This window comes from Micromesistius poutassou (genome assembly GCF_964030765.1).
Source record: "Micromesistius poutassou genome assembly, chromosome: 3".
Taxonomy (NCBI): Eukaryota; Metazoa; Chordata; class Actinopteri; order Gadiformes; family Gadidae; genus Micromesistius; species Micromesistius poutassou.
Genome location: NC_140273.1, coordinates 14,203,132 through 14,230,946, shown reverse-complemented (window position 1 = coordinate 14,230,946; position 27,815 = coordinate 14,203,132). Strand labels below are relative to the sequence as shown.

Below are 27,815 nucleotides of genomic sequence, written 5' to 3'. Positions count from 1 at the left end.
CTGGCCATCAAACCTAGCACTGTTAGCACAGTTCCCAGAAGACCCCGAGGCTGACCTTCGCTATGATCTGTTTTATAACTTCAGCAGCATGTGGTTCCCTTGATCAGTAAGCTGTCTGTTTTTTCCTTAAACTACAAAGGCTGCAAATGTCAATAACACAAAAAAAAGGCTTTCTTGCGTTTTACATTATACATTATATTAGTAGTAGTAGTACATTATATTCACCAGTCAACATTCAAATATTAATGATGAAAATAATGTAGTGAACTTGAGGGACATGTATATGTAACCCGTTCAATGGAAGGCATATAAAAGGGAGAGTCTACTCATGTCTAGTTGTTAGGTCCCTGACACAAAGACACGTAGAAAACATGACCCCATGACGAAAGAGTGTGCATGCCTGGGTTTCAGAACTTCAAACGTGCAGGTCTTCTGACGGCTCTCTTGTACACACGCAAACTTGCACACATACACACAAAAACAAATTTAACTGCATTTCGTGTGACTCAATGTCCACTATAGAGTAGGCATCATTTTTATTGCTGGTGCATTGCATCACTCAACCACTCTGTCGGGACGTATTAAACATCCCTACATCCTCTCATGCCCCGTCTTTTTATTTATTCATTATTTTTTTCAAAATACAAGTTATTTATTCATGCCTCTCTCTCACTGTGTGCAGTCAGACGTAGGAGGTGATTGCACTCAAGTCAGGCATTAAAGCATTTTTTTCCAACTGAGATAACTGATCTGCTCTTGGGGAACATGTAAAAAAAATGCAACCTGGACTTTCAAAGCTCCGATCAATTTTTACCTTCTTCACATTGTAGAAATAACGATGGGAAAAGACAGTCCACCTCCTACTCGCCTAGTGTTGAATGACGACCATTTTCCCCGACCAGCTGAGCGCATTAAGGATGACAGCCACGTGTGAACTTTAAAGTTCTGAAACACTGATCACGTTCCCATTGTCGGGTCTCACCTATCAATATGATTCATCCCAACTCTTAGATTGCTCCTGTGGGGGGGTCTCTCTCTCTCTCTCTCTCTCTCTCTCTCTCTCTCTCTCTCTCTCTCTCTCTCTCTCTCTCTCTCTCTCTCTCTCTCTCTCTCTCTCTCTCTCTCTCTCTCTCTCTCTCTCTCTCTCTCTCTCTCTCTCTCTCTCTCTCTCTCTCTCTCTCTCTCTCTCTCTCTCTCTCTCTCTCTCTCTCTCTCTCGTGTGTGTGTGTGAGTTATTGTGGATTGTTTTGCAGCCTCTTGAAACCCATCAGCTTCTGTTTATTTTACAGCTGGATTTGGGACAGCTCTGCTCTCTGCAGCTCTTTTGTCCACTTGCCTTTTTATGTTTATTTATTTTGCAAAGCTTTTTATAGCTCATTTTTTTGTTTGTGCACAGGGAAATTAGAGGTGTCATCCTATGCGATGGATAGTGGCCACCACATTGGGCCACATTGTTTTGGTTACAGAAATAAACCAACTCGGTTCCTCCAAAACATCTCGATTGCATTCTGAATGAAAGTGCACTATGGCATTGTTGTTTGGGAGAATAGCATATGATTAGGGGTTATTTTTAGGCTAAAATATAACTTTTCTTCAAAACAGGAACCTAGTTAAGAGACTAGCTGTTTGGATTTCTCTTCCATTTCTATTCTATACTGTCCACTGCCTCCGGGAACGATTTGTAATTCATTGGACGCTGTCATTCATCTCTATCTTGCAATATTCCTCTGCAAAGTTCACTCGCAATTTCTTTAAATGCCCAGTCAATTTATACCTGCATCCAATTTATACTTTTTTCCTGCCCTTCTGAAAACTGAAAATGTGGTTTTAAAAAAAAAGTATTTGCCATATTTATGGTCAGTGTCCCCATGGGCATTTACCTGGGTTTTGTCTGGATGTATACATCATTCTGAATGATCAACATCAACGGGGTATATCGGCCGTGTAAATAGTTGATGCGAAACCACTCCCAACAGGAGCACCAAATTCAGCATCAGATAGGCTTTTGAAGGATTGGAAGGATAGGATGTAGCAATGCTACATGTGAAATTATTGCTATTGAAGAATTGGTGTTTCCCATCAATAATAATTATTTTGATCGGAAACTAGAGCTTACAACCATGGTTTCCACTTAACGTTGTAAACATTAGGACTCTTGTTGTATGCTCAAAATAAAAAATTGTGCACTACTAAAAGCTGCGTTGATAGTTTTCGAATCACAACCACTTCATTTTTAGGATATCTGTGAAACAAACCCAGTGTTGCTCTAGCATCAACCTGTCTATCGGTTAGCCTTCCATTACGACGATAGTTGGAAAATCTGTGTCCACCGCAGTTTGAATTCAGCGCCGTTGGCAAGAAATCGGCAAGAAAACCAAACCATATGGCAGGGTGTTACATAATTGTCGTTGAGCCAAAAGACAAATCACATTTACCCAATAAACTGGAAAAAAAAAGACATGACTAGAAATTATTAAATAGCTCATCTAAATTAATTAGACTTAGTCACCTAAGATCTTGTGAATTTAACACTGGTATAATTTTTTTTTTTTTTGATTATTCCTCCTGCTTGTTCTCTAGTAGGGAATGGATTTTTTGGTTTTGTTTCCTAGAAGGTGATGGGATGATTTTAAATAATTTAGTTTCAGTTTTGCCAACTCTGAAATAAATTAAGGTGATCATATCTGTTTATCGAATTCCCTTTGTGTTTTATTGGTTCCAAAAGTAAATATGTAGCCTCTGCTGTGTTCTATTGAACCATCCTCCCTGAAATCCGGCTGTGTTAACAAAAATTACAACCTTATATTTGTCACAGAAATTTTATGTTCCAGTAAGTTCTACCATTATTACTCAGTGGGATTTGGCCTTGTGTTTCTGTGTGGCTGGACCGCCAACTCCGAGCCATTGATGGTCCTTTGCAATGAAATTGAATCTTGGCGTTTAATTAGTTTTTGCTTAATTAACCATCAATTGGAAATTCAGTTTGCAAATGAGCTCTAGGCATATTCAAAAGTTGAATTTTGAATTTGTCATTTATTTCCCCTCCCTGCTAATTGATGGCATATGGGAGACTCCAAGCCCTTGACCCTTGATTTAATTTCCTCCCCAAACCCATCAAAACCCTGGTACTTGAGTCGTGTTGAGTAGGCTGTTAAACCAAACCCCATGCAGATGACACTGTGGTTATGCTTGGCAAAATACCATGATTCCCTATCTATCAACCCCTCCTCCGCCACAAGCATCTTTCCCTCCCTCTTCATCGCATGTGTGTAGTCTGTCCAATCTGGAATGTGACTTGCACCGTTGCTCGCAAAATCCATTGATACCAGACCCCCAATCCCCTAATCCTTGACCCCGCAACCACCATTCTCCTGTTTTGTCACAGCTAGGACAATCGCACAATGACATAGTTCTCTTTAGGGATGCATCAGTGCCCAAGAACTATTTTTCTTCCTTCCAAGTTTGGCCTGTTACATATTAAACATTTGCTTGAAGAGGGGACCCACCCCCCCACACACACACATACCTGCATTTGTTGCTTTTGAATTGTAAAGCACACATCAATCCCCTCTTAAGAAGCATTGAATCCTTTGATGCACTTCCTCTTCTATGTGTGACATAGCTCCAAGGATTTGTGATTAAGACACATTCAAGGTCATGTTTGTTCTGCTGGCGTGTAAAATTTTTTTTTTTTTAAATCCCACAATCTGCATACTATTTATGCACAAAAGTCAAAACGATGCATCATTTACATTTTGCCTCCCAGTTATTTTCCCTGACACACAGCCAGTGTCTGGTACAGCCCAAATAGTTTGCACGGTAGAGTTTGCTGATTATAACAAGATGATAGTCGCGGAGCCTGATGAACATCTGCTCGGTGGGTCTTCCCTCTGTGTGACCAGAGGGGTCTCGGTAAGCAGGGTGGTCAGTGCCAGAGGGGAGGCCCGTCGCCGCACGGAGTGGCAGACGGGGATGGACAAAAGGAGGCTGCAGACCATTCAGAGGCCACAGTGCAGCCCCCCCCTCGCATGCCAAGCATTCCAATGTGCTGTGTAAAGGTTGGGCCAGTGGAGAGGAACCAAAGGGGCTTTTTCTCACGCAGGCCACCTCAAACACACATACGCACAAAAGGCCCTAATGCCCTGTCTGCCAGAGACCCCTGGTCCCTCCCAGCCACCCCACTTTGTGTACTTTTTTTTTTGTTTTTACTCAACAAAGGCAGCAATAAACTGGTTAGATTTACAGTGAGGATATATTTTCCACATAGGCAACATCCTGCTGGTCCTTCAACCTGTAATGTGTATATAAAATATGTTTTATACGATTTAATGACTATATTGACCGTATTCCTTTGATACACGTTCATATTTGTCCTGAAGTTGTGTCGGCTTTCTTTTATGCATAAAACCCAGTGTGCAGAAAACCCTTTGGCTTTATAGTGTAGTTATAAATTTGCAACATTTTTTTTTTGTTTTCATCCACACTAGTCCTTTCGGAGTTGCAATCAATTTGACTAACTCTTTTCCCTCAAGTGTTATCTCCTCGTTCCAAAACATTCCGTTTTTCTGTCCCTTTGTAGATTTTCGAATAATTACCGGTACAGGCTTGTGGCTGATTCTGTGCTAACTAAATTGGATTGCAAGTTGTAAACAGAGCGTTATAGTTTGCAGACTTGTGCAATACCTAACTTCTAATAAGTAAAAAATGTCAACTTGTGTTTGTCAAGACTCTGTCATGTGTCAATCAATTTGAAGTAAGATGTTGACCATTTTGACGTATATCAGTCAAAAGATTTTTCACATAAATATCAGCTGTGAAATAAAAATGTATATCTTAGCAATATACATTTTGTAACCCTTGGTCGAACATGGCAATGTAGTGGCCTGCTGCAGCTATCGCCAAAGACGGCGCATAAATTGTAGCTGGTAGAGATTGTCATCAGTGATGAGGCAGCAGGGAAGACGGGGCGCAGAGGGTAGGTTGTTTGGGGTTCCGCGACAAGTGCAGTCGGTCTGTTGTAAATATTTGTGCTGGGCTAATACGTCTGCGTCATACACACACACACACACACACACCGTGCGTCTCCCCGTCTCAACCTCAAAGAATCGATACTCCCCGCATGCTATTGAATCTTGGACTGCACCATTTTCTCCTTTTCATCGGGGAGGATGTAATCCGATCCCCGCGTAAGAGCCGTCGTGTGGTCGCAGAAGAGGGCACGGTTCCTCTGCGCTCTGACGCGGCTCTCCTCTCCTCCCCCTTTTCCTCTCTCTCTCTCGCTCGCTCTATCGCGAGTGCCACTGCCTTTCCCTTCTCCCCATCTCTGTCCTCTTACTGTTGTGGACTCCTGTGGGGGCTACCGGTGGCATATGCTTCTACGAGCGTTGCGTCGTTTCTTTCCTTTCCGAGCTGGTTTCGGGGTCGACACGGAGGAGCTCCCCTCGCCGGAGCCTATTAGAACACATGGCAGTGCGGCGCTGTGCCTGAGCATGTCCACGCCAGAGATAGTGTCGGATTTACCCGAGAGTACAACGCTGCCATCGCACTGTCACAGCAATCTCCCCGCCACGCTTAGATATTTGGACTTGAGCATTTTTCACTGAAAGGGGGAAACCACCGCGAAGCACCACGATGGGGTTCTACGGCACTTTAAAGATGATTTTCTATAAAGTGAGTAGCTCGTCTTTCCTACCGCTGTCGACGCGCAGTGTTCCGTGTTATTTTGACGTGCCGCATCAAGAATATTTGATTCGCGCGGTCGTCTACTTTCGATGTTTATTAACGCGTCTGCTTCCACTGCGCGTCTCCCTTTTCAATGACCACTGCAGAGGATGAGAACCCGTGTAGCGTACCCACCGGCAGAAATGCTGAGTTAGTTACATTATTCCAATTAGTTTGGACGGAAACTACGCTATGCGCTCTGCATACTGCACACTGGTATTCCTTTTTCCTAGTATTTTATAAAAAATAAAATAAAAGGAATTGCGGTGTCAATGGGATTATGGTTGAATTGTAGTGGTGCATTACCGGGTTCTTTCGGATTCAAATTGGACTATTAATTTATGGAGTCTTTGCACTTTTAAAAATAACTTTTTTTATAGTTATGTATTGGTCTGTGTCCCTTCTAATGGTTGGGTTTATGGCACAATGTTTTAGAATCGGATTTTCTCTCTGCCTCCAACCTATGTGCTCTGCCACTGGGGGCTACATCCTATAGCTGATAGTGGTCCACCTCCCATTGGCAAAACAGTTTGTTCACGGTGTACCCGCGTCAACGAATGCCTTAAAAATGCAACGGTTGTATTCAGATTCAGATATTACCGTTTGGCCAAACGATAAATACAATATTGCATTCTGTTTTTTCATTAATTTCTCTAGCAACATTATGCTACAGGATAATGCAAATTCTATAATTTTCTACCCAAACTGCCAAGGTTCAAGTATGTGTGAGTGGTCTGTTAGTAGAGTATTATTCCTGACATTGTGGACTTGCCCCAGGCTTTAGGCATAGATTATGGGTCACTGTGTCACACTGGTGGAGTATAATATCTTCAAGCGTTGTTGGGGTGTATTGTACGAATAATTAGAGAAATCGAGAAGAAAATCCATGGTTTAATATCTGCAAGGGCTTAAGTTCTTATATTTAGAAACGTTTTGAGGGATAATTCAGTGACGTTGACTTAATATGGGCAACCTAATGCATGGTTTGCCTCTGTGAAGAGAAAATACAGTATGATCCTGGAAACTGAGAATCCCTTTTAGCGTGCAAGTTACCTGCCCCTCCCATGTCTCTAGTTGTACAATCTCAACCTGAAGCAACCGTCTGTTGGGGATAATGTGAAGCTTAATATAGCAATGTTCTGTTCTTCAGCTCAAATACAGATGAAAAAGTACATATTTTAATCCATAGAAGGTGAAAATGGATGTTTCCAGTGCATTTTGTCTTGACCAATACAGTATAGCAGCATTTATTCTGCAGTTACTTAATCTACCCGTTATTGTAGTGCCTCTGCAGACCTCTTAATGTTTATTTTTTCAATCGGTTACAGCTTCTCTTTCCACCTTTTCGACTAGGTTTTAGCTGTTTCAAGGATACCCTTTTTTTAAGGGGGGGGGGTGGAAGTTTACACATAGATCTTCTGCTCCTTAAATAGAACATTCCCTATCGATAACCGCTTCCCTATCTTGTACAATGTACTGTTGTTCAATCTCTCTCTCCCCTGCCTCCCCATCTCTGCATGCTTAATAACACACTGAATGAAACCTTCTTTTGAATGACCCTTCGTCTGTAATGAGTGAGGTCACTGAAACGCCTGCTTGTTATTTGTAAATGAGTCAGTCGGTGAATTGAAAGCATCATTATCGTAAGATGTGTGCCTGCATCAATCTCCCTTCTTGTACTGGCCATTCACTCACCCAGTCCTGGGCTGTCCTTCCCAGCCACAGGCACAACAGCCCTGGCTCCGATCTTAATCGGTTATTACGGTTTCCTTACTCATTGTTTGTTTACGGGTGGGTGGTGGTGAGGAAAGGGTTGACGATTTTTTTTTTCTTCTCAACACCGCATCACTTGGCTCAGGCAGGGCATGCCTTTATTGTTCTGAGTGGGCGTTGTCGTGACAGTCCCCTCCGGTGAACTTCCGGCTGTAGAATTCCTTCTCTTGTTTGGTTGGTTGGCCCTTCCTTGGCGTTGAATGTACTTGTCAAATGGCATGTGGAAATCAAACCTCCACAGGTCCTGCTAAACCTGTGCTACAGGTCGACACGCTGCCCACGGCTCCTGTCTGCCGCCTGTTCTCGCTCCTGTTCAGAGGCTGAATAGATTTTGTGTGCGTGTTACTGCGTTTTGGTCAGAGTAGCACATTGCACAAGTGTTTTTCTCACTGGTGGTGGTTTGTCGATATTTACCATTTTGCATTGATTGGTTATATCTGCTTGACTCCATGTGATTCAGGGCACATCTTCTTTTGAGATAATGATGACTATCAAAGGAACATGTGTCCATGGTTATTCGGGCAGGAACCCAAATGTACAACAAACCAAAAGCAGTGAACACAAAGTACTGAAACACTGTGGAACTATTTAATGAAGCCAAAATTAAACTGAGCTACAGGGCTTGTGGATGGTGTTCCTCATTTTCAAGGGGGATTGTGGTTAAAGCGTTGAATACTGTATCCAAAGAAAATTAATTTGGGCCAGTCGGGCTGACCCCAAAACACAGTTCAGCAAACTGTGTATTTATTCAACTTGTTTTTGATAATCTTTAAATGACTACAGACTGGCCCACACTCTGTTTTGATGGACACTTGCCGTCTTCTGACTTGATGAATCTATGCAACAGTTCACACTGAATTATAACACTGCATTATTTCCACTGTTTGCACTACAACAATGCTCTTGTTGAGAAATGGAGAGAGTTTGGCTGAACCTCAGTTGTTTCAGTAGCCTGTATAGGTTGCTCATGTAAGGCATTCCAGGAAGAGGGAATATCACGTTAACACTCTTTTCTGGATGACCACTTCCTTACGCCTCCACAAACTGCTATATTCGATGCCTGCTGCGTATTGTATGTTGTTTTTTTTGCTTCAAACAAAGAGAAGCTAGTATAAATAAAGTTGTTTTTTAATTTTCTTCGATTTGAAGTGTAAGCGTCCAACAGAACTTGCCGTGTTATCCCAGCATGAATAGGCCAGCCTGTGCTACTAAATGGTTCCTGGAGTGCAAAAGCTTATGTTTGAAGCCAAGCTTGTGTGCACATTTCTAGTCTTCGGCGTCTCTGTGTTCACTTATATTGACTTTTTTAGTACAACTGGCCTCCAGCATGGAAGGTGGCCAGACTCTTAACTGGGTCAACAAGACACATTTGCTTGTACATCTACACCGATAACCGAAAGAGCCCTAAAGAAACATTATGGAAAGTAGGCCTGGGCAATAAAACAATAAATGATCGTATCGTGATAGACTTTTGATCAATATCAATATAGAACATGTTCAATATATATCGATAAGAGACTGGACCACTGAATCTAGCAGCTGGGTTTGTTTGTTGTTTTTCATTGTTGTATTGAAATTGGAGTATTTATCAATGAAGAACAGTGGAAGGTCATATTAAGTGTTAAACAGAAGTGTTTAAATCTAGCATGGTAATTCCTATTCTTTTTAGGTAATTAAAATCATCAATAGTTATCGATATCAATATTATCAAGTTATATCGTGACATGTCTTTCAGCCATATCGCCCAGGCTTAATGGAAAGTCTCGCATTAAAATCCTTCCCTTTGTCTATTATGGAAGGTGTTGTTTAAAATAGAAGCACGCCTTCAAACTCAGTGTAATAATTGTGTTTCGGCCCCTGTTCTCATTGGATGCATGTCTTGGGCGGAGTCTGGGCATTGTAAATCAGTGAGATGACGTCCGGGATGGAGTATTGGGTTAGGGTTAGCGGAACGGTGAAATCAGAAAAGGTAATCTCAGTTCCGTGTTGTAACAGAAAAAAACACATTTTCTGAGATGAAATAATCAGGAGGCAGAGAATGCCGTAGTCGATGATTTATACACTACCCGCCAAGTCTCTTGTATTCTTACTGGCATCCAGCACTTCGGCATGTTTCTATTTGCTTTTTAGAAAGAGGCCATTGAGTAGGAGATCAGAGTCTGATGTCAATGATGTGGCGTGGTCACTGATCATCTTTGTTTCCCCCCTCTCTTCTCTCTCGCTCTTTCTCTCCTTGGCAAACAGATGAAGAGGAAGTTGGACCATGGCCCCGAGGTCCGATCTTTCCCTTCTGGTAAAAAACCCTGTAAAGGCACAGAGTATCCAAGGTAAGAAGACCGGCGGCCACTTGCACTGGGCCTCCCAGACTGCGCCGTGGTGACACGTCAACCACTATAATGTGATACGCTTAAAGGCTCTGAATACTTTATACATGTAAACACGCCTGTGAGGGAACGAGTATATGAAAGTGGTGTAACTGTAGTAGCAACAACATTCATTTGACTTTCCCGTCCTGATTGGACTCCCAGATATGGCTTGATGTTTTGAAGACGTATAAGAGAAATCACAGTTTATTCTATCTGAGCACTGCTTCTTCTCGGGTGTGTTTGATTGGCCCGCTTCTTGCCTCTTTTCCCTTACAAAAATCCATTTGACACAGTCTCTGCATCACAGCTCTCCATTTTCCTTCTGCCCAATGCCAGAAGGGTTGAGGTATTTCCTCTGGTTGAGTTCTGTTAACTGCCCTACATTATGGGCACAGGGGTGCCCTTTGAAGTCCGATGTTGCCCTCCAGGTCCGGCTAGTTTTTTATCAGGGGGGGTGGGTGTCTAAAAATGGGAAACCTAGCTAAGGGACATACTTTGATGTCTCTGGGTAAGGGGGGAGGGGGGGAAATGGCAAATATTCCACTGTATGGTATTTCAATGCTCATGTTGTGGAGTTATTTTTACCTTAATTCAATCTTGGACTTTTCCCATAGCACCTTATGTCATGCAATGCGTTTCAATCTTCCCTTTGCTTGTGCCGAAGTGGTTTTCAGTTTTGAAGCGACTTCAAAGTGACATTTCTAGACCAAATTTGTTTCCATCCATCTAAACTTGGATACTCTACCCAATGTGTAGTATTGCATGTGAACTCTTCAGTAGGTCAACACTCAAGCTTCCTCCCTTACGTCTTGCAGCCCAACGGGGATAGTCCCATGCCCGGCCACACCCACCACGTTTGGCCACATCAGAACAGCCAACGGTCAGGGGACACAGAGACGGCGAATCACCTCCATCCAGCCACCCACGGGTCTCCAAGAATGGCTCCGAACATTTCAGGTGAATACTGTGAGAGAGGTCGTTGTATGTATGCACTGGTTTCCCCGATACTTGGTCCATCACGTTTCCCATGTGATTTTGATATGCTCTCGTCAAAAATCTAATCTAAAAGCAGACGTTTTTTCCTAATCAATTTTGCTTTGTCGTACAGGTAATTACTCCCTTGTTTTTCTAACCTACCCACCCATATTACCATGAAGCACTGTAGCGTGGAATAGAAATCAGTCTAACCTCTTCACAGTAAAAGCACAGTTCCCAGCAAGTATTCCTCTGCCAAGGACTTTGAGTTTGCCTTACAATCCGATAAAATTTATATTGACTTATTGTTTCAAACAGTCTTTGTTTAGGCTTTTTCCTTTCCATTTAAAAGTGCTGTTATCTGCTCAGTGGATTCGGCTTCCATGTTATGAAGCCTAACCTGTTGAAATGGAAGATTTTAATTTAATCAATTGGTCCGCAGGCAGCTTACATTCTATACATTCCCCAGTCTAGTTCAGGCCTGTGGGCCATTCAGCCTGCAATAACTTAAACGCTTGAACCAGCACGGCTAGAAGGAATGTTTGGCTAATTTCTGTCCAACTAAGACTTGTGTGTGGGTGTGATTTAATTGGAATCCTACACCACGCATGGGAAAACCCGAAAGTCCTGATGCAATTTAGTCGATTTGGACTTGAAAAAATTAAATAAAGCAGGTGGCGGGTCCCCTTTGTTTACACTACACTGTCGTCTAATTGGTCTGGTGTATTTTCAATATCAAGAGCTTCACCCGTAGGGTTAGGGTGTTTGGTAGCACCCTGCTGATCTATGTGTAGGTGAGTGGTAATCACTCGTGTGAGAAGATGGGCTTATCACACGTGTGTAAATTGCCGAACCCTGATTCAGACACTCACGGTTTAAGCCGGCGCCTGAGTCCTCGGTTGCGTTAGCGGTGAAGCACGCCATCAGGAGAGAGCCTCCCGGCTGGGAGGCCCGTCATGGTAGCGAGCAGGGATCCCTTTGAACCCCCCCCCCGTAATTATCTGCAGAGCCAGCGCCTTGCGCGGCAGCTTTCAACTGCCAGATTACAGGTGGTTTGCATGTGCCACATTTTCCGTTCTACCTCGTCCACGAGGATTACTCTGGGATCTCACCGCTCTACAGCGGGAGAGACCAGATAAGCAAACCCACTGTCTCAAAGCCATCCTAGCGTGCGAGGCTACTGTGAAATCTAGTTAGTAGGCTTAGGTGTGCAAAGTATTGGCGGTCCTCCATTGCCCACATTGCCCATTGTCACCGACATCCAACTTTTTTTTTTCCTGTAGTTGGTATGACAATTACCCACAATCCTCTGCAAAACTAGGAACATTAAGCCCCTTATGTTCCCCGTGTTGTCCTGATGTCTTGCTGTTGCCGCTGTGTGTTCCAGAGCTGGAGTGGCCCAGAGAAGCTGCTGGCGCTGGATGAGTTGATTGACAGCTGTGAGCCCACGCAAGTCAAGCACATGATGCAAGTGATCGAACCACAGTTTCAGCGAGACTTCATCTCCCTGCTGCCCAAAGAGGTGAGACCCCCGGGCCCCCACCACCCTCTCTCTCGCCATCCCCCTTGTCCCTCGCCACCACTTCAAACCCCACTTATCACATCAACCTCCGCCTGACCCCCAATCTGCCCCGTCCACGCCGCTACAGCTTCCCTTCACCCATTCACTTTCCTTGAGAACCCTTTTAAGTTGTCTGATTTTACCCATCGCAGATCACTCTGTCACACTGTCAAACGCTGCCGCACTTAAAGGTGTAATGAACAGTCTGCAATGGGTGGGTTTTTGCTGGTTTGTTTTTCTGCATAAAAACTGTCAGCGAGACTGGCTTTGGTACCGCCGCGACGTCACCTTCCGGCTTTTAAATACAGCCTGGTGGCCGGGCTCTGCAGCCCCCCTCCTAGTGGTTCAGCTATGGGATCATGCTGGTGGGATAGGTGTAATAGGGAAGTCGGTGACATTGACTGGAAATGGTGTCACCAGTACCGCCCTCCCCAGAGCGATCGCCTCTGGACTGTATAAGCCAGAGTGGGTTCAATGTGCCATGTGAGGGGGAAGTCTAATCTTCCTTTTTTCCAGTTCATTGAAACTGAGTTTGTGGGCTTCAAATCAGAGTTGTGAGTGGACTGGAAAGTGGGATGGAGGTTTATATATAACCACAATAATAGTCTTAACACGGAAATGAGAGAAAGTGAGAGCCCATTTTGGTCTACGGGAGGAGAACAAATTCATATAGTTTCAGGTGAATTTTAATATCTGTTTGTGTTTCAGCTATTCGCTATGCAACGGTGTCCCACCACATACCACACCGTAAGCTCTTTAATAACACATAGGGCATCGTCACTTGTCTCTCTTCCAGCTGGCCTTGTATGTGCTGTCATTCCTGGAGCCAAAGGACCTCCTGCAAGCGGCCCAGACGTGCCGCTACTGGCGCATCCTAGCCGAGGACAACCTGCTGTGGAGGGAAAAGTGTCGAGAGGAGGGTGCGTGATACAAAGTCCTTGCCGGTGCAAACCTATAGAAACAAAGGGCTAAAAAGCCTTTCATTCAGGGGACAGAATAAGCGTTCCTACTGCGTTCTTCTGACCTTCCCTTCTCCTCAATTCCCACAGGGATCGATGAGCCCTTGCTGCTCAAGAAGAGGAAGGCGGCCAAGCCCGGCTTCACCCACAGTCCGTGGAAGAGTGCCTACATCAGGCAACACAGGATAGACACCAACTGGAGGAGAGGGGACCTGAAATCGCCCAAGGTAGGCTCTTCTTTTCATTTGTTTCAATTGGGTTCCTTGTCGTCGTCCTTCTCCTGTGTGCGCTGAATCTCATCTCTGTGCAGGTCATGTGACTAAATGAAATTAATTGAATAGGAGAAAAACCTTGCCTTTCAAGGCCCAGAAGTATTTTATATAAAACATAAGCTATACGTCTCTTGTATTGAATTCATACTTGTGCACAGGTACGACTCCATTAGTCATCTTTAAATCTATCTTGGGGCCGGTCAAAGGAAAACAACGGAGCCCTGCACAGCATGCAGCTATATGGTTCACCCTATCCCATTTGGCATGGCAGGGTGAACTCTGTAATCAGTTCATGGTGAAATGATGTAGTTCTGACAAATGGTGATATAGGTGTTCTTACTGTTACTTACTTCTTTTTAACCCAACTGCATGTACAGCTTGCTCTGGCATTTGCTGAGTTAGCTGTTCCCTGGCCCACTTTCTGTTCCAAAATGTTCTGTTCCACACACACACACACACACACACACACTCTATTATTATTGTTATAAAAGCTGTGTGTCTACGCAGCTGCGTCATGCATGGAAGTGTACTCCGCCCGCATACGGCACCACCTGCCTCTCGTGTCCTCAGCCGTGTGGACGCAGAGTCGACCGTAATTCGGTTAACCTCCCATTTTAACCTCCCCCCCCCCCCCCCATTCCTCTCCCCTCTCCCCACCCCAAGGTGCTGAAGGGTCACGACGACCACGTCATCACATGCCTCCAGTTCTGCGGCAACCGTATCGTCAGTGGCTCTGACGACAACACTCTCAAGGTCTGGTCGGCAGTCACAGGGAAGGTAAGAGGCCACCGCCGCCGCCTTCCTCCCTCACTGCCGCCCCTCATCTTCCCCCTCTTTCCGCTGGAGTCACGTTGGCTGGGGTTTTCATTGGGATTGTTTTTCCAGGCTCCTGTCTACCTTTTTCCTTTCTAATAGGCCTGTTAAACAGCGTGGGCTCTCAATTGTTCAGTCGCTCAAGATGTTGTGTAACGTCCGTGTACACGGGCACAACAGAGCATCAGCAGTTGCATTGTTTAGCCGCCCGCATTTTCAACCAATGCATTGTAAAATGGCCTCCCTCTGGCACCCAACTTCTCATTCATGGTACGTAACTGTCCTGATGGTTATTGATTACTGGCATTAGCACATCCGCACATACCCTTTCCTTGCAGGACTCCATTTTGTTCTCTTTTTTTTTACTTGTAGCATTTTTTTTTTCACTTGCAGTAAAATGACTTGCGGCATGGCAAGGAATCCAACCTTCTGGGTCAGTATTTATGCTTAAGCCAGTGCTGCAACAGAAACATTGTGCCTCGGCTGGTCTCAAATTCCTTACAGCTCTTTCTGGACTGCATTTTTGCAGGAACATTGGCCGAATGTGTCTTAAGGCACTGGCTCTCTTCTTTGCATTTCCATGTGCAAAAGGAATTGGATAACATTAGGAATAATACGGTGGTTGCTATCGTATCTGGCATCTGCTTTGGCAGGAATAAAGAGGAGATAAAAGCCCTCTGAGAAGCGGATGTCCAGCATGATAATTCTGGCGTGTTTAGATTTGAACACGGCGGACCAGAGAAGGAAAGGGGGATAAACAGCCCTGTTTTGTTCCTGCGTAGGCTCTTCCTCATGAGAGAATAAAAGGTTTGTATCGGGGCCAAGCCGCAATTACACGGATATCAGCCACAGCATTTGCTGATCTGTACAGATCTGGCCAAGGTCATCTGATTGCCACACGCCACTGATTGGCTCCACCATCCGAAGCAGAGGCTAAGATCAGGGGTTTATGGACTTAAAGCGACAGTAGCACCACCCCGTCGAGTGAGGACACACCTGGGGTTGAGTCCCGTCGCCCCCGAAGGTTCCCTGGTATCACCCTGCAGTCGGCCAGGGATTACGTTGGCATGTTAGTTTTGAGTAGTTTTGTCCATATCCAATATGGCACGTCCTATTCATGTCTTCCAAAATTACTCTCTACACAAGCAACTAGGGCTGAACGATTTGGAGAAAGTTGAATTGCGATTATTTCAACCAATATTGCAACTGCGATTATTTTTTCCTTTTTTTTATGTTCTGTATTATTCACTAAACAAGCAATAAATCATTCTGTAGTATGACCAACACAACATTGGAAGCAGTCAACATATAAACTGCTTTCTTTTAGGCCAGGCCGATATGTTGAGATGAATTGATACATGAATTGACGTAACATCTTAATTTAACTATTGAATTGTAAAAAAAAAAATACAAATCTTACTGATCTCCAGTAACTAACAGTAAAAAACACAATTGATTTTTTTGATTTTTTTTTAACCGCAGCCTTTGCGATTTGCATATCGCGTTCTATTACATCGCAATGTCGGTTTGAATTTGATTAATTGTTCAGCCCTACAAGCAACCAGGAGGAAAGAGGGATGGAGCAATGCATGTGGGTCATGTTTGTTTATTGAGTAAAGGTTGTTGAGGAGCGTAGTAGGAAAAAAGTCAATATGTATTTGTCTATTTGTCTAGATATATACATATTCCATGCACATCCCTCTCCTTTCCATGGCAGCAGAGAGAAATCCTCGCCGGAGAGGAATGACCAATTAAGCTCAGTGTACGGTTTGATTTGAAGTGGCTGTCAATGCCGGTCCCAAACGGGAGGCAACACACACACCGGCAATACCGCCACCAAGCTCCTTCATCCCCCTCCTCTGCCGTCAATACTCGTCGTCTGTTCTTGACGAAAGCATTTCACGACCCATGGGTGATTATCAAAGCAAATGCTTTTAACCTGTCCACATGTATCAGTTGTGGACACGGCAGAGCCCTATTCCCCGGGGACATTGAAGCGTTAGGTGGTGACATTTGTTTGGAGGAAGACACTGAGCCATGTGTCAATGTTGCTCCAATACCAAGCAAAGACGAGAGAAGCTGTGACCTTAACAAAAATCACAAATGCAAAACATTAACTGGCCGGGATGTATGAAGGAAGACTCCAGAATTTATACACAATGGCACAAACGTGTGATGTTTCTCAGTTCAAGAAACAATGATGAAAAACTGTATTTGCGTTAAAATGATCCCAAACTGCTGTTCTTTTTGTTGGATTTAAATTGGCTGGGTTATGTGTATCACATAATATCCAATGCTGGTATGAGTCAGATTCTGCAGTGTAGAGAATTGGACAACTGCCTCCATATGTTTTCCAGACCAAATCCATCCTTAATAACAATACCATGACCAAAGCTGTGAAGATTATGTGGTTGACCTTTAAGGTTGTTTGTTTGACTGTGGTCTTAGTTTGTTGCCTGTGACGTAGACTCCCACCGCCCCTAATTGCTCTATTGGATCTCTTGCAATCTAATCATTGCTTGGGTAGACCCAAACAGCATCAGGAAATTGTTACTTGTTACTTGCCCTGTTTAGTTGCTGGGGCGGATCTTATGAGATCAGCCAGAAAGTCATTCTTTTATAATATGGCAACTTACGTATTTTTTAAACGCCTGAGGCTAACGTTGCCTAATTATTCAATCCAAAATTAGCCAACTAACCTTAAGCTTAGCATTAATTCAAATGTGGCATATGATTATTTTTCACTTCTCATGAAAGTGCAGGTAACACTTGAGACAAAGCGGTGTTATTGTCCCACGTCTGCTTCAAGGTCTTTTTTCTTTTTAATATTCCCCTAATATCTTATTATACAGCGATACAGGGACCTACGCCCTTACCTGTGAGGCAATCATAACATGAATACATGAACAGATTAGGCAAAATGCCGGCCGCTCCGCTTTAAGAGCTTTGAGACTTAACACGGACACACAATTACATAAGAGATTAAGGAAGTCAGTCTAATGCATTGACTAAAGGTGACATACGACCAAATGTAATTGCAGCCGATAAATCTTTTCAAATTTCTGGGCTTTTTTAAACGTTAATCCACAGGTAACGGTGGCTGGCCACAGCAGCTGCTGCCTTATGCAGACTCCGGTGCACAGATGTGCACCTTGATGCCTCTTTGTCTCTGCTCGTCCTCTACCTCTGAAGATGTTAAGCTCACATCAGCCATCCTTTTGCCTTTATTTCTTTTCTCTCTCTATCTCTCTCACACACACACACACACACACACACACACACACACACACACACACACACACACACACACACACACACTCTGCTTCAAAGGCTGCCTGCTGCTTAGCAGAGCAGCACATGTCCTTGGTGATGTCAGTCAGCAGCAGTCTCAGCTGTCAGGCTGATTTAAAATGGCAGCGCTGCAGTCTCCTGCCATCAGATCCAAGGGAGTATGTGCTCTGCCAGATGTTCTCGCTGTATGGATATTGGCACACCTTCAGCCCCAATGAGGCATGGGCTTTTCTCAAGACGCCTGTTTTCACGGCTTCAAACGGCGCTCAGAGATTTCCCAGCGTATAACCTTATTTCTCCCCCCACTTAAACTGTTGTTGTCTCCGTATGACTTTTGCTTTCCATTGTCATCCCAGTGCAGTCATCACAGCACACAGTTTGACGTAGGTCCGTAGTGATAGTAGTGATATATACGATTTATCATTTGATAGCACTCAATTATTGCCAGCAGGGCATTTTAGCGGACGTAAGGTGGTGGGCTTCCATGTTTTCTGCTGGATTTTGGGCCAGCAAGTTTACCTCTAGCCATTTCCTAGCACTCTGTCGCATGCCGAGCATACCTTTCATGAGATGCAGTCCCTCAAGCGTGCCGGGGGGACGGTCGGACGGCGGTCTGCATAACACAAGCCGTGGGAGTCCTGCAGTCTGGCTTCCTTAACCAAGCCATTATAGCCTAGGAGCCAACTTATAATCATCCGTTCCTATAATGGTGCAGTGTGACAAAAATAATGTAATGGCTAGCTATTACTGGCTTAGGCTTTTCATTCAGGCAGGTTCTTGCAGAGTCATCCCCCCCAGCCCCCTAAGCTCCCTTCAGATCTACAAGTTTCTTGAATTTCACTATTTTATGTATTTTTTTTTTATATACCAAATTGAGAAGCGGTATGATATGGAGGAATCCTATACGGCTTGCATAGACATTGTCAAATGTGTGTGTGTGTGTGTGGGGGGGGGGGGGGGTGGGACAACGAAACACATGTCATATACAGTTCAGGTTCAAGGGGGGGAATGCGCGCGTGTGCCCGCCAAGCGTCCGTCGCGGTTCCCGTTGAGTTTCCCACACAGATAAACGTCCTCAGCCGTTCATCTGTGATATCCCTCCCACACGGCGTGTGAGGGGGCTCTAATCACATGCGTGATTCCCCTTCCTGGAACATGAACCTCTGTCTTTGCTTTGCTGAAGAATATGATTGGCTCCCTAAAGGCCGGCGTCTGCAGTATGCCTCCCGCATGCGTTCTTCGCCTATGCATGCAGTATTAAGAGCTGACATGTGATTGTGACTAAAACCCCTTTTTAAGTTATAACGCAAAGCTGCTTAAGCACCATCCGTGGTACCGGTTGTCATATAATGCATTGTGGGTTCTTCCCTTGCGGGCTCAGCAGATGTCTTGATCCGTTCATTACCTTAACTAATTAGTATACAAAGAGCGGGGCGGGCAGATGGACGGCAGACAGAGCGCTTTACCGTCGCCGTTAGGCCGGTGCTAAGGTCGCGTTACGTTCAGCTGGCTGACGGTAAATGACCTTAATGAGCGAGTCAGTGAATGGGTTCTCTCCATCACAACAGAGTGACGGAGGGCGTGGAGGCGAAGACGATGCATCTTCCTTATTTTGCTGCCGCAGTACAACACCTCTCCCGGCTCCGCGTCGCCCCGGCCCCAGCCGCAGGGTGATCCGTTAAACCTCGGTCCGGACCCAACTTAACAGCCAATCAGAAGCCATCAGCCACCCCCTCAGACATGTTAATTGGAGATGTTAAGGATAATTAGATTGGGAGCGTGAACGGGCCAAAGGGCGTAGCCAGGAATCCAATTGATCAGAAAAGATTGCTGTAGCCGCTGTGATCAATAGCTCATCTGCTTTGCCTAATTAGGGGTAATGCATCCGTTGGGCTGGTAATGGCACTTCTCAGAGCCCTTTTGATATGAGAGCCCTCGCTTGCACTGGTACACATGATCATTAAACAATCGTTTGATCTGCGGGGGAAAGGGCAGAGCAGATGGGTGGGGGCGGTGGACCCACCCATCAGGGCGCAGCAAGCCATGTTCTGGTCACGAAAACCCGTTCCAATATTTATACTATTTAATAAACCAAATAGCAATGATCTACAAACCTCGTCCTTCCGATTCCTGGAGCTGTTGTTTTTCTACCCAGACATTTTTTTGTATTCACTCCAATTCCGATAGTATTGTTTTTAAACGCGTCCGCCGAATTCTCTGGAAATGTCATGTTTGCGTCCAATATTTTCCCGAACGTCGTCTTGTTTATTGATGTTGTTTGTGTGTTTGTGTTTTGATTTCCGCTCTCGCTCTCTCTCTCTCTCTCCCTCCCTCCAGTGTTTGCGGACCCTGGTGGGGCACACGGGCGGCGTGTGGTCGTCCCAGATGAGGGACAACATCATCATCAGCGGCTCCACCGACCGCACGCTCAAGGTGTGGGACGCGGAGACGGGAGAATGTATCCACACCCTCTACGGGCATACCTCAACAGTACGCTGCATGCACCTGCACGAGAAGAGGTACGGCCGCCGCGCCCGCCACGCCCCCCCCCCCCGCCCCCTCCCGCAGAGTCACAGGGTTCGCCTTCCCCCCCGGGCCGTCAGTCAGAGCGAGGGGGAGAACCACAGACTTCGCTCTCTGATTGGGGTTAGCGTACGCGTCTGCCCCGGCGCCATGCGTCGGCACTCGACTGTTGGTGTAGTTTTTTGTTGTCGGGGATGGAATAAATAAATGCTCATTACCACACAGGGCTTTTTGGCGGCACAACGCTTCTAGGATTGATGTTATCGGTGCAAAACGTAGCCTCGCATAGTCCATCATTTGTCCATCTTTTATCAGTGCGTTTATTTGTTGTTTTCCGAGCCGATGAGGGAAAACGCATTACGGGAGGTTTCCATCAAAGGCTTTATTAACAAGCCCCATCCCTGGTGAGGCTTTTCCACTACAGCCTCCAACCCAACCCTCCCCCACCCCTGCCGCCTTATTAAACCAAGAGAGCAAGCCTCTGAGGCAACGGCGCACGCAGGATAACATTTCCCACCATGCACCAGCGTCAACGCAGCCCCTGACGGTGAGCTGCTGTCGCGGGTAAGCCGCTCACTCCATTGACTCACTCTACAGCACTCCAGAGACGCCGGCGCTGCCTCTGCCGCCTCGGGGCCCTCCTGGGTCTCTCCCTAGCGTTTGATTGCTCACGGAGCAGAAGAACATGGCTGCTGACAGCGTCTAAAGTGTGTGTGTGTGTGTGTGTGTGTGTGTGTGTGTGTGTGTGTGGCGGGGGGGATGGTGGTGGTGGCTCCTTTGACGTTGGGCTGCGAGGCACTTTGTTACGAAAAGGGCAACATGCCCCATTCTGTCACCGTGGCATGCACACACACTCTCTCTCTCACACACACACTCACTCTCTCTCTCTCACACACACACACACACACACACACACACACACACACACACACACACACACACACACACACACACACACACACACACACACACACACACACACACACACACACACACAGAGTGAGGTCTGCGGTATGTTTTTTTTTGTGTCCTCGAGTATGGACATGAATAATGCAGCGATGGGCGGTTGGGTGTGTGGAGGCAGGGACGTATATAATGTGAGCACCTGCCCTTTTTATTATCTGCTGCGGTCGGGCGTGTGGGAAGAGGAGGCCCCGGGAGTCGAAGGCAGATGTGTTGCTCAATGCTGTGGAGCCCGAGGAACGCCACTGTATCAACATTTCACAATCATCTCCTGTTGCAGGGTGCACGCCATGACTCATTACTGAGAGACTGTCTATCCAGAGTTAAGCCCCGCACAAGCCTCAACTGGCATAATCTAAGGCTCTTCTCCTTCTTTCCCCGTCTCCCTCCCTCTCATCCCTCCCTCCCTCCCTCCTTCCATCCTTCCATCCTTCCCTCCCTCCCTCAGGGTGGTGAGCGGCTCTCGGGACGCCACGCTGCGCGTGTGGGACATCGAGACGGGCCAGTGTCTGCACGTGCTCATGGGCCACGTGGCGGCGGTGCGCTGCGTGCAGTACGACGGGCGGCGAGTGGTCAGCGGCGCCTACGACTTCATGGTCAAGGTGTGGGACCCCGAGACGGAGACCTGCCTGCACACGCTGCAGGGACACACCAACCGGGTGTACTCGCTGCAGGTGAGTCCCCCCCGCCTACAGGTTCCTACTTGTGCTGGGCACTGGTCACTGCTGAGCGCTGTGGTTGATTGATGTGTGTGTGTGTGTGTGTGTGTGTGTCTGCGTTCTTTTTTGGGCCCTTTTATCCATACATGTATGGATGTACATTGTTGGCTTGCATGGGTGGATTCTGAATGGGGAATTGTACCCCTAACCCTAGTAGTGTGGTCGCCATGCTCTACCCGTTAATGGTTGGAACCCTTATCCTAACTCAATAGCACAACTCAAAAGGTTAGTGAACCAAAAGCTAGTGAAAGGTGGTACTGGACTTTTATGGCAGCAATTGATTAGGTCTTCAGCGGTTAGCCCCCCCCCCCCCCCCCCCCCACCCACCTTCACCTGTGTAAGTGAGCGCTGTATTCTGCTGTGTAATTGCTAGAGGAGCAACCACTTTGAACCGATTGCCTCCCCTGCCCCCTGCCATTAGGTCGATCTCATCACTAGTTCGGCGGGTGCATGCGTCACATCAGTCAGCACCAGCCACCGCTGGAGAGGGAACATAGTAAACACAATTATTTCCAAAACGATTTTGAGCATCGATGGGCCGGTGAAGTATTCCTCACCTAAATCCTGCTGTGGCTTTCGGGGCGCAAGTGATGGATGAGGACACCCGGAGTCTTATCTCAAAGGGACTGGCCAATATGGACCATATCGCAATGTTGTTCAAACATCGTACAAATCCGGCAGTTGGTTATTGTAGTCCAGAATGTTCTGTCTTTTCTTTGCAGTGCAATACAGTGTTCCCGTAGAGTATGAACCCCTAGGCCCCCCCTTTTTTTTTCTACTCAAAAGATTGACTCTCTGTACCTTGGAGTGTTCTCTCCTGGAGCAGAGAAACTTTAGTTCATCCTTCTATGTTGGAGACGCGCCATTTTAAGGGTCAATTCGTAACCCAGCGCCCTTTTTCGTCTGTGCATAAATTATATAAAGGTTTATATAATTTATCGTAATGCAATTCCCCTACCAAACTGCACACACACACACACACACCATACAAGAGCACACACACACACACAGTGTGAGAGTTTGATGACCCCTATGCCCTCTGAGACGTGCCCTGATCCTGTCTGGGTGATGACTGTGCATTTTCCACCTGTCCCATCAACCTTGCACCGCCCACGTCGATAGGTTATGTATTGCAATAGGCTATATACTTTCATTGTGTTGTAAGATGGGCTGTGATAGGTTGTCTTGTCATTGTGTTGTCAGACAGGCTGTGATAGGTTGTCTGTCATTGTTTTGTCAGTCATTGTGTTGTAAGTCCCACTGTGATAGATAGTGTATTTATTATTGCATTGATAGCCACTGTTTACCATTATAATCTTGCTAGACTTTTTATTTATGGATGTTCGTGGTCCAGCCAACCTTGAATTTTTAATTAATTCAATCTATAGCCTATGAATATAAAGACTTTTTTTTTGTATATTGTGTTCAATGTCAACATCTATAGTCTCTGTCCTACATTACTGATGGCTCAGTGTTCAGATTATTGTTAGATAAAGTTATTGATTTTTTTTTTGTATCACCGTCACCATCAAACAGTAAATAGATCCACCGGTCCACAGTCCCCGTGCGGGTCTCTGCGGTGAGTGTGGTGCTGGTGGTGGGTGGATGCTTGTCTTTGTTACTCGTACTCGTGTGTGGTGACCTGTCGTTTACGTGCACACTGTGGGAGTGTGTCATTCCCATTAGTGACCACCACTGCCCGTTCTATTACCAAGATCTGTGAAACCTGACTGTGTGTGTGTGTGTGTGTGTGCAGTTTGACAGCATCCACGTGGTGAGCGGCTCCCTGGACACGTCCATCCGCGTGTGGGACGTGGAGACGGGCAACTGCATCCACACGCTGACGGGCCACCAGTCGCTCACCAGCGGCATGGAGCTCAAGGACAACATCCTGGTGTCCGGCAACGCCGACTCCACCGTCAAGATCTGGGACATCAAGACGGGCCAGTGCCTGCAGACCCTGCAAGGTGAGCCCGTCCCGGAGAACCGGCCAGCCGAGACGGCCCGGGCCGGGGGGGGGGTGGGGGGGGTTGCGGGAGTGGGATGGATGGCTTTGTGGCTGGGCTGAAAATGGATTTTGAAAAGAGCTTTGTTTTCTTGGAGAGAGACCAAGTGGTGGAAAGTGCTCGGGCCGTGAGGGAAGTCTCCAGAACCAACGGGCCGACGGTGCATGAGGGGAATTATGCATTGATCCGAACGGCGGAGATCTTGTGTTTTTTATTCTAGCCCACGCTTGAATGCTGTGCTTGGCTGCACAGGAAGTGCAGTCTTCTAACACAGGCACTGAATTGCCTGATGTGATTTTTCTTTTTAAATGGTACAATTAGTGGGGATTGATCGTAGTTCACAGTAGTGGAGAAATGCATGGTGGTTTCCAGGGGAGATCATAAAAAAAAACTCTGAAATTCGTGTCATGTCACAAGAACATTTATATTCGGAAACAATATAATCTCTGAGGCGAGCACGGGGGATATCCATGGAAAAGTAAAGAAACAAAAATGTAGAGCCTGAGATTCAGAACAGTGGGACCACGCCCCTCTATCCACCCGGTCCTCGGTGCCCGCCTATTAATGGCCCCCACATCTGCGCTCAGCTCCCACCAAAGCCCCCGTTAGGAAGCTCCAGACGATTTATTCCGATTGTTCCATCCCAACACGGGACGTGCAGCACAAAGGGAAGCCCCCGCGAGAGAGACGAGGGGGGGATGAAAGGGAAGGGGATGAGTGAGCGGAGGGCGGCGGGGTTGAGGGGCGGGTGAGGTTGTGGCGGGGGGGCGGGGGCGGGGGGGGGGGGAGGAGATCAGGGGAGAGGAGTGTCTCTTGTGAAGAGAGAGAGAGAGAGAGAGAGGGGTTGTGAAGGGTCGGGGCACAGCGAGAGAGCAGCTGATGAGGGAGGATTTTTTTCTTTTAGTTTTTGTAGGTCACATAATTAGGTCAGCGGGCAATTTGTGCTATTCATTAGTGTGTTTAGATAAAGACAATAGGCCACCGAAAGAGCCTGCGTCGCTCAGAGCGTGCGCAATCCACCACCTGGGGGCTGGGGTGGAGAGGGGGGGAATGGGGTTTTGTAAACCCTTCCAATTAACACAAAGAGGAGAAGAAACCAGGGAGACAAACAGCCTCGCTAACGAACAACCCAGCATTTGTATTGCAAAATGGCAGCCATGTGCTCCTCCCTGGGAAAACACAATCAGGGGTTTAAATGGAAAGATGTGGTTCTTCCAGCGGTTGCGGTGTAGGCACTTTAGGTTTGCCGAAGCCTTAATTGATTTATATTCCGATATATCATTTCCCAGCCTGTAGGGAAATCAGGGAGTAGCTGCACTCCCTTGGGTCTCGTGAGGATGCAGGGGGTGTTGAAGAGGGCTGTGGTTGTGTGTGTGCGTGTGGTTGTCTGTGTTTGAGTTTCGTCAAGCAGGCAAAACAACCAGCGACACTCCCCAGTCTTAGGGTGTTGGGTTACCGGCGGCAACAAATAAACACACCTGCAGTGTCAGCATGGACGCGTCGCAGTAGTAGCTGCAGTATCGGTTGCGCGGCTCTCCTCCCCACCTGGCCACGCCCTCCCGTCGCCTCTCTTTCTCTTGCTCTCGCTCGCTCTCTCTCGCTCAGACGTGGTGTTAACGACTCAGCGGTTTCCTCACCTGCATGTTGTTGCATCATTCGGTGGTCAAAAGTAGAACAGAATAGCGCTCTTGCATTTACGATACGATACAACTTTATTTGTCAGTTTGCACTGAAATTCTTTTTCCATCCCTGGGCAAACTCATTTGCCCATTTAGATCCATGAAGAAATAAGCTCAGGATTTAGTTTGTCTGACATAAAAACCAAATGATTATCATTATTGTCATCGTTATTGTAGTTTATTTTACTATTATATATATTTTTTATGGGCTTTATTTTCAGTATTTTTTTTATTGTTGTCATTAATTGTGTTGCTATTATTATTATTACCATCATCATTATTATTATTACTAACATCATTATTATTATTATCCTCATCATAACCGATGTGAATACGACGGCGGTTCTCCACTGACCTTCCCTCCCTCCCTCCCTCCCTCCCCAGGGCCACACAAGCACCAGAGCGCCGTGACGTGCCTGCAGTTCAACAAGAACTTTGTGATCACCAGCTCGGACGACGGCACCGTCAAGCTGTGGGACCTGAAGACGGGCGAGTTCATCCGCAACCTGGTCACCCTGGAGAGCGGCGGCAGCGGCGGCGTGGTGTGGCGCATCCGGGCCTCCAACACCAAGCTGGTGTGCGCGGTGGGCAGCCGCAACGGCACCGAGGAGACCAAGCTGCTGGTCCTGGACTTTGACGTGGACATGAAGTGAAAGCGGCAGCAGCAGCAGCAGCAGCGGCAGGAGAGGATGAAGAAGTGGTGAAGAAGAGACCCAGGGGTGGTGGAGGAGGGGGGGTGGTGCGTGGCGTAGGATGAGAACACACACAAACACACACACACACGATGCAGAAGAAGCTGTATGGGGCTGGGGGGAGTGGGGTGGGGGGGGGAGGGAGGACTGCGAGACGGGAGGGGCGGGGGGTGGGTGATGGGTGACGTGTGGAGCAGGGGATGCTGGGAAGATTTGAAAAGCTCACCCCGAATCGGCTCTAGCCCGGCGCTCGCCTCAGCCGGTTCCCCCTCGATCCCCCGGCACCGCCAACACCGCCAACACCTCCAACACCTCCAACACCGCCCCCTCCACACCACTGTCCAGTGGTCCGGTTCCCTCCCAGAAGACCACCTGTTGAAACCGCCCTTCCTGCCCTCCTATTGGCCAATGTAACTGAGGAGGAGAGCCCACCCAGCCGCCATCCACCGACCGCCACTCATCTAAGCCGCCACACTCGCCTGCATGAGATCAGAGAGGAGGGGGTTAGGGTTAGGGACGCCCCCCTCCCCCCCTCCCCCCCTCCCCCCCAACCCCCCCCCCCCCCCCCACCGTGGAAGAGGAGGAGCATGACGAGGAAGAGCGCGACTCGTCCCCCGGCAGAAGACTCTTCTGAAGTCAACGGCTTCACTGAGACTTTCCTTCACATAAAGCTGACAAGACAGGATGCTGAGATGTATAAAGATATATTATTTTCTACCCTTCCCTTCCTCCCTTCCTCCCCCCTCCACCCCACCCATGCTTGTCACACACACACACACACACACACACACACACACACACACACACACACACACACACACACACACACACACACACACACACACACACACACACACACAGAGACAACAGTTGGAGTGGAGAATATGGTACACAGGAGATTGAGAAAGGGGAACTATTCTAGGAGCAGATATGTCTGTGGGGAGAGGTTAAAGGCGGTGCACAAACACACACACTCTGCTTTGTTTCAAAACCCAGGTTTAGGAGAAGGGTTCGGGTTATAGTCGGCTCCCGCCCACTAACGTCACGTCGCTCCAGTTCCGTTCGGGGGTTTTTCCGTTTTTTATTTACTCACACCTTTTTTCTTTTTCTTTTTTCTTCCCTCGTGTGTTTTTATTTTGTCACACAATATCACACCAAAACACAACTGTGAATCGCGTTTCAACGTTCAGTTCATCATAAGATAAAGGAAGCCTTTCCTCCTCCTCACGGTTGCCCATGGCAACGCATGGCAGTATTAGAGCCTACTCCGCTGTTATTATAGTTTTTATTTTTGTCACAATATTTTCGGGGGGGGGGTGGGGGGGTTTGCGCCAGTTTGGGGAGCTCCGTCTCCTCGTGAACACATGCTGTCCAGGATTTTCAAATAAAGGGTTCAGTTGTCTCCTCAGACGGCCTGCTGTGGTCAGAGAAAGTGATGTCAGCGGAAGTGGTTTTTTTTTTTTTCCGAACACCCCTCCACCTTCTCCCCCCCGCCTCTCCCT

General features: G+C 46.8%; 1 protein-coding gene across 2 annotated transcripts in view; it reads left to right on the top strand.

Annotated features, from left to right (window-relative positions):
• fbxw7 (F-box and WD repeat domain containing 7) overlaps positions 1-26,407 on the top strand; it is an 84,259-nt gene extending 57,852 nt beyond the window's left edge. For both annotated transcript variants that reach the window (XM_084466229.1, XM_084466230.1), the window contains 10 exons: positions 9,739-9,821; positions 10,676-10,817; positions 12,223-12,357; positions 13,193-13,316; positions 13,446-13,582; positions 14,291-14,404; positions 20,069-20,250; positions 21,666-21,891; positions 23,693-23,903; positions 26,006-26,407. In XM_084466229.1, coding sequence (XP_084322355.1) covers positions 9,739-9,821; positions 10,676-10,817; positions 12,223-12,357; positions 13,193-13,316; positions 13,446-13,582; positions 14,291-14,404; positions 20,069-20,250; positions 21,666-21,891; positions 23,693-23,903; positions 26,006-26,274 — 1,623 coding nt within the window. In that variant the 3' untranslated portion in view covers positions 26,275-26,407. The remainder of the gene's footprint in view (positions 1-9,738; positions 9,822-10,675; positions 10,818-12,222; positions 12,358-13,192; positions 13,317-13,445; positions 13,583-14,290; positions 14,405-20,068; positions 20,251-21,665; positions 21,892-23,692; positions 23,904-26,005) is intronic.
• Positions 26,408-27,815: the final 1,408 nt, after the last annotated feature.